General features: G+C 37.7%; 1 protein-coding gene across 1 annotated transcript; it reads right to left on the reverse strand.

The window, feature by feature from the left end:
• Positions 1-1,190: 1,190 nt before the first annotated feature.
• Positions 1,191-2,332, reverse strand: LOC135613221 (polygalacturonase-like). Its single transcript, XM_065110317.1, has 3 exons — positions 2,144-2,332; positions 1,529-2,047; positions 1,191-1,427 (listed from the first exon to the last, which is right to left on the reverse strand). Exons 1-3 carry the CDS (start codon positions 2,330-2,332, stop codon positions 1,191-1,193), a joined length of 945 nt encoding a protein of 314 aa, XP_064966389.1.
• Between the last annotated feature and the right edge of the window lie 5,469 nt (positions 2,333-7,801).

The raw sequence follows: 7,801 nt of genomic DNA on the forward strand, positions 1-7,801 counted from the left end.
TACCTTAGACATTGAAGAGCAGGGCTGCCCTGCTCCTTAAGGATGTCAAGGCAGATGCTCCTGTTGCTGTTAATATTTGGATGAAATACATCTTGCTAAGAAATATTGAAATAAGACCTGAGAAAAAAAGGGGGTTCTGTTGAGAAATCTCCTTTGTAAGAATCAGCTTTCCTTTCTAAATATGTTATCCTCATTTTAGTCTAACAAAATGTCGTGATGACATGAGTTCAAAATAAGCTTGTCATTACAAGAAAGCAGGGCTAGACTTGAGTGTAAGATTGATTGCGAAAAAGTTGCACAGCTCCCATTCTGTAAAAATATTATAAACATAAGATTTTTATAAAATTATAGAAAATATATATTACGTTAGGATATTTTTTGGTATTTCTAAAAATACTGCAACATAATATAAAAATATTATAATTGAAAATTACTGAAAATACTGCAGTACTACGGATCCAACCACCTCTTATTTTTATTATTTCTCTATATATTTTTCATTTCTCTTCCATTCGTAATGGATTGTCCCATCGATCATTATCACTTCTAAGGTCATTTTCTCATTATCAACTCTTATTATTATTGTACCTTAGTTATTAAACTGAATATTATTCTAACTATCATCATTTATATAAGTTATATCTATTTCGTGCTTAAGCAATTGAATTTCATATTCATCTTGTAATATTTTATATATTATCTTGTGTTACTTAATGTGCGTGAAGGTTTACGTTTAAAATATAAGTTGACGATATTAGTTTTATCATATTTTATGTGATTGATGTTTTATTTTTATTTGTTTAATATTTTTAAATTTTTATTAATTATGATATTTTGTATTTTTGCTATATAAAATTTTGAATTATTTATACGTTCTAAGGTATTTTCATAATTAAACATGTAGTCTGACTTGTCGGTGCAACCTATCTCCGAGAATTATTTATACTTCTCGATTATATTGATAAGTATATTTTGTAGTTATGATGCCACTAAAATTTAACGTATATTTTTCAAAAAAATATGAAACAAAATTGAGATATCCATTTTCCATGCATCGGATGCCAATTTGCATCCATTACATTTTTTTTTTTCCCTGATACAAGGAGGTTGAAGAAAGAAATAAGGGAGAGGAACTCTCGTGTGGAATAGTTCATCACTTTTGCCTCACATCACAATCCAACAATGAGAAACTAGATACAGGAGTCTGGTTTCACATTGCCATTGGAGCTACCATAGACATGAACGCAAGTAGACGTCATATTTTTGGCTTGCTCGTCGTCGCCATTGCACTTCAAGCTGATGTCGTTGAGCTCCACGCCCTCACATGGAACAGCCTTGCTACACACTAGTTTTATAGCTTCTGGCGAGGCAGAGGTCCCCGTGATGTTTCTGAATTTGATGTCCTTGATCTTAACCAGAGAAGGATCCTAAATGAAGAGAGAGAGGGAGGATGCACAAATTCGAAGACTTTGAGAACTCTGATGATATATTTAGTAGTAGTAGTAGTAGCAGTAGTAAGGAGGTATACCGTTTCGGGACAATTAACATAGGGGCAATAGTTCTGATCTATGATGATGGGATTGTAGACATTATTCATGATGATGTCTTCGAAGACAAAACCGGTGGCCTTCAAACTGGATGGAGAAGATGGCCATGTCTTGATCCTCAATCCATTACTTGTACCGGTAAGAGTGCATTGCCTCACCGTCAACCCAGTGACATCTTTCTCATTGGCATTTTTGCCGAGACTTCCGATGCTGATGCCGTGGCCGGGACCGCATATAACATTAAAGATGGTCAAATTGGTGCAACCTGGGCCGATGGAGATGCAGTCATCACCGGTGCCGATGACCGAGTTGGTAACCTGGATATTGGTGGAGTCGGCTATGTGGATGCCATCAGTGTTAGGGCTGTCTCCGGGAGCAGTGATTTTGATGGAATCAAGGGTGATGTCTCTTGATTGAAAGATTTGCATGTGGAATAACTTGCTGTCGATAGAAGAAATGCTACTGATGGTTGCATTCGTCACGAAACTGAACACCAAGTTCTATAGAGTAGTATTGTTAGTGCAAGTCAAAGTGAGAATGAATTAGTGATAAATTTTGCTTGGTTAGAAGAGCAAGGAAGACAGGGCTTAGAATACCGCGGGTAGGAGTTTGCATTTTTGTGTCTTGGGGCATTGGTTGTAAGGCCATGCAGAAGCTCCTTGTCCATGAAATATTCCACCACCTGAGATTACCAATCCATTAATGTACTGGAAATCGAGCCAGTTTTGTGTGTAAGCTTCGAGATGGGTGGATGCCAATAGCTGCCCTTTCACTTGCATCACCATTTTGCCTTTGCAAGGCCCTTTAAAGATTATTGGACCAAGCAAGTATTCTCCCTCTGGGATCACTATTGTTGCTGTCCCTTCCACTGCACATGCCGCACTCCATGTCGATTCAAAAGCCTATCGTATCCATAATTGTTACAACCCAAGTATGGAGTTCTTGTGATAACAAATACAAAACGTTTCTTATGTTCCACTCAAACTTTTTACGATTCAAGTTCATGAAGATTGTTTAAATTCATAGGATCAAAGAAAGACACAAACTATTTGTACTAGTAATAACCTATACTAAACATGAAAAGTTACCTACCTTTGTGTTGTCGGTATGGCCATCTCCTACGGCTGCGTAATCCTTCACATTGTAAACACCGACAATTGTGTCTGCACCCGCACCACTTAAGATGAAGAACAACAAGCTAATCCCAATAATACTTAATTCTAAACCCATTATCAAGAGTCTTCTTCTCCTCGATCGATCGATGTATTATTTGTGTGTGCTTGTCAATATTCTGAATTAAGCAACCATTTATAGTCACAGCACAGCATGCAAGAGATTTCTTCCCATGAAGTCAACTTGTCCAGATTTATTAGGCAATTTTTCACCACTAATTAATAACAACTTGCTATTTATATATATATATGCTTGCGGTTGAGAAGGATACATACAATTTTTGGTTTGCCATTGCACTATCCTATTCTTGGCCTATGTTGAATATGTAAACAAAGTGTTGCCTCAATAATTTATCAACTTTCTGAGCTTTGTTGGTGTCGAAGTCTTTTAACTTTTTCGTCACATATAAAGTGAAAATGAACTATACATGATGCCACATATAAGATCAAACTGAAATATGATGTTCGTACGATAAAACTGATTTACGTCTAAACACCGATTCGGAAAATACTGAACTTTGAAACACGATCGTAAATTCGCAGAAGGCAGTAAGCCATTGAGGAGGTTTGCAGTAAAGATAATATGTTCAAAGTAAATGCAAACCATAAAGCACCGCGATTTTAGAGTGGTTCGGTCAATCTTGACCTACATCCACTTATGGCTTCCTCCACCGACGAGATCACCGACGTCCACTAGAGGCCTTTCTTCGATAGGCGAAGGCTAACCACCATTTTATAGTTTCACTCCTTTTGACGGGCTTAGGAGACAACCCTTACATAATTTTCTCTCCTCTATTAAAAGATCAGAACTTTGAAGAAAAGAGGGAGAAGAACTTTGAACTCATATAACACTTTTGAGCTCTAAAAATCATAGAGTAAGATCAGGATTTCTGTGGTTTTGGTTACTCTTTCATTGCTGAAAGAGTGGGGTGTTTATAGGCCCCAAACCAGTTTGAATTCTGAGCTCAAAACTGTCAATTCCGAGAATTCCGGGGTCTGGCGGTTGGCACCACGTGACTGGGGCGGTTGCACCGCTTGGCAGAGCTCGGATACTGAGCCTCTCGGCGATTCCACCGCTTGTCAGGGGCGGTTGCACCTCCTGCCAGAGCTCGGAGATCGAGCTCAGGCGGTGCCACCGCTTGATTGGGATGGTTGCACCGCCCAACCAGAGCTCGGAGACTGAGCCCTGGGCGGTGCCACCACCGACCCAGGCGATGCCACCTCTAGCCAAGAAATCTAGGTCCGAATGGGTTGACCATTCGACCCAATTTGGATCTTTCAAGGGCCCAATTACCTCAAGATTAAGTTAATGAGATCACGCCCCATTTCTAACTTAATCATCGTGCTAACTACGAATTTCATAAGACATTTACTGCAACTTGCTCCGGTGTGTCAATCGCTTCTTCCGACGAACATCCGACGAACCTCTGGCGATGCTCCAACGGACTTCCAGCTAACACCTGGACTTAAGATGATCCACTTGACGAGTTCCGATGAGCTTCTTTTGGCAAGCTCCTGGACTTCTCGGATTTGTTCCCGCAGAACCTCCGATGACCGTCCGAACTTCTGTCGAGCTCTCGAACTCCCAACATGATCATAGTCTTGACTCCGGCGCAACTTCTGTTGCATGTCTTTCTTTCATCGTAGTTAATCCTGCACACTTAAAACAAAACTTCGATCGAGACAATTAATCCTAAGCAATTAACTAAGTTGTCCGGCATGTCATTGGTCCCTCGATGCTTCGTCCGATTCTTCGGCGCATCGTCCTCTCCTAAGGCCTATTACCCAATCGGCCAGTTGACTCTGCAACTCCAATATCCTTGGCGCAATACTCGCTCTTCTTGGCCCGATGCCCAAGTCCACGGCCCGAAGCCTTTTGTCGATACATCGACCGATCTATCGGCCCGACGTCCAATCTTCTGACATGTTCCTCCAGCACAACAAGATTTTTCCTGCTTTAATTGTTCATCCTGATCAAAGCATCATGCATCACTCAAAACGCAGGTTAAAACATAATACATATCAAGTGGTTTCATCATCAAAATACGAGATTCAACAAAAACTTGGATATCCGGTCCTTTCCTTCTAAACTTGACTTATGTATTATACTTCAACATACGAAATGATTAATCAATACTATAATGTTTTAATCCTTGTATGACATATCACTTTCCAATTAATAATGGTATAAGTTTAATTATACAAATAAATTTTGAATTTTTTTAAGACGAAAATATGAAATATATCATGACTCAAATCAAAGTACAGATGCATAAGTAACATCCGCAATCCTTTTTGAAAATATTGACAGATTTAATAAATCAAAATATCGATTTGTTATATATTTTAAATCACTTGATACTTTGAGTAAAGAAATTTTTAAGAAAATATAATTTTCAACTAGGAATACTATGCCATATTTCTCCCGATCAACGTATCAATTTTTTTTGCATAATCGATAATAATGATTTTTTAATCAACCAAATGTATTGAATTATTTTTTTAATTATATTAGGTCCAAAATTTCATTTCACTAAAATCATATCAATATAATGATGACATATAATTTCTATCGTATAAAATTTTATTGGATTATTTTAAAGCTTCTTAATACTTACTATTATAAATAAATTCCACCAATGATAATGAAATGATAAGATTTGAACAATTCCCAAAAAAAAAAAGTAATATTATTTCTCATTAATTATCTACTTATGGCAATTGTCAAAATAAGTGATTAGATCAATTAATCCATCAATTAATTTCATCATCAAAATTCGAGATTCAACAATATTATCTTCTTATGCTCTCCTACCAACCACCTCTTCTTTTTATTATTTCTCTATATATTTTTCATTTCTCTTCCATTCGTAATGGATTGTCCCATCCATCATTATCACTTCTAAGGTCATTTTCTCATTATCAACTCTTATTATTATTGTACCTTAGTTATTAAACTGAATATTATTCTAACTATCATCATTTATGTAAGTTATATCTATGTCGACATTCGTGCTTAAGCAATTGAATTTCATATTCATCTTGTAATATTTTATATATTATCTTGTGTTACTTAATGTGCGTGAAGGTTTACGTTTACAATAAAAGTTGATGATATTAGTTTTATCATATTTTATGTGATTGATGTTTTATTTTTATTTGTTTAATATTTTTAAAATTTTATTAATTATGATATTTTATATTTTTGCTATATAAAATTTTGAATTATTTATACGTTCTAAGGTATTTTCATAATTAAACATGTAGTCTGACTTGTCGGTGCAACCTATCTCCGAGAATTATTTATACTTCTCGATTATATTGATAAGTATATTTTGTAGTTATGATGCCACTAAAATTTAACGTATATTTTTCAAAAAAATATGAAACAAAATTGAGATATCCATTTTCCATGCATCGGATGCCAATTTGCATCCATTACATTTTTTTTTTCCCTGATACAAGGAGGTTGAAGAAAGAAATAAGGGAGAGGAACTCTCGTGTGGAATAGTTCATCACTTTTGCCTCACATCACAATCCAACAATGAGAAACTAGATACAGGAGTCTGGTTTCACATTGCCATTGGAGCTACCATAGACATGAACGCAAGTAGACGTCATATTTTTGGCTTGCTCGTCGTCGCCATTGCACTTCAAGCTGATGTCGTTGAGCTCCACGCCCTCACATGGAACAGCCTTGCTACACACTAGTTTTATAGCTTCTGGCGAGGCAGAGGTCCCCGTGATGTTTCTGAATTTGATGTCCTTGATCTTAACCAGAGAAGGATCCTAAATGAAGAGAGAGAGGGAGGATGCACAAATTCGAAGACTTTGAGAACTCTGATGATATATTTAGTAGTAGTAGTAGTAGCAGTAGTAAGGAGGTATACCGTTTCGGGACAATTAACATAGGGGCAATAGTTCTGATCTATGATGATGGGATTGTAGACATTATTCATGATGATGTCTTCGAAGACAAAACCGGTGGCCTTCAAACTGGATGGAGAAGATGGCCATGTCTTGATCCTCAATCCATTACTTGTACCGGTAAGAGTGCATTGCCTCACCGTCAACCCAGTGACATCTTTCTCATTGGCATTTTTGCCGAGACTTCCGATGCTGATGCCGTGGCCGGGACCGCATATAACATTAAAGATGGTCAAATTGGTGCAACCTGGGCCGATGGAGATGCAGTCATCACCGGTGCCGATGACCGAGTTGGTAACCTGGATATTGGTGGAGTCGGCTATGTGGATGCCATCAGTGTTAGGGCTGTCTCCGGGAGCAGTGATTTTGATGGAATCAAGGGTGATGTCTCTTGATTGAAAGATTTGCATGTGGAATAACTTGCTGTCGATAGAAGAAATGCTACTGATGGTTGCATTCGTCACGAAACTGAACACCAAGTTCTATAGAGTAGTATTGTTAGTGCAAGTCAAAGTGAGAATGAATTAGTGATAAATTTTGCTTGGTTAGAAGAGCAAGGAAGACAGGGCTTAGAATACCGCGGGTAGGAGTTTGCATTTTTGTGTCTTGGGGCATTGGTTGTAAGGCCATGCAGAAGCTCCTTGTCCATGAAATATTCCACCACCTGAGATTACCAATCCATTAATGTACTGGAAATCGAGCCAGTTTTGTGTGTAAGCTTCGAGATGGGTGGATGCCAATAGCTGCCCTTTCACTTGCATCACCATTTTGCCTTTGCAAGGCCCTTTAAAGATTATTGGACCAAGCAAGTATTCTCCCTCTGGGATCACTATTGTTGCTGTCCCTTCCACTGCACATGCCGCACTCCATGTCGATTCAAAAGCCTATCGTATCCATAATTGTTACAACCCAAGTATGGAGTTCTTGTGATAACAAATACAAAACGTTTCTTATGTTCCACTCAAACTTTTTACGATTCAAGTTCATGAAGATTGTTTAAATTCATAGGATCAAAGAAAGACACAAACTATTTGTACTAGTAATAACCTATACTAAACATGAAAAGTTACCTACCTTTGTGTTGTCGGTATGGCCATCTCCTACGGCTGCGTAATCCTTCACATTGTAAACACCGACAATTGTGTCTGCACCCGC

This window comes from Musa acuminata, chromosome BXJ2-5 (assembly GCF_036884655.1).
Source record: "Musa acuminata AAA Group cultivar baxijiao chromosome BXJ2-5, Cavendish_Baxijiao_AAA, whole genome shotgun sequence".
NCBI lineage: Eukaryota > Viridiplantae > Streptophyta > Magnoliopsida > Zingiberales > Musaceae > Musa > Musa acuminata.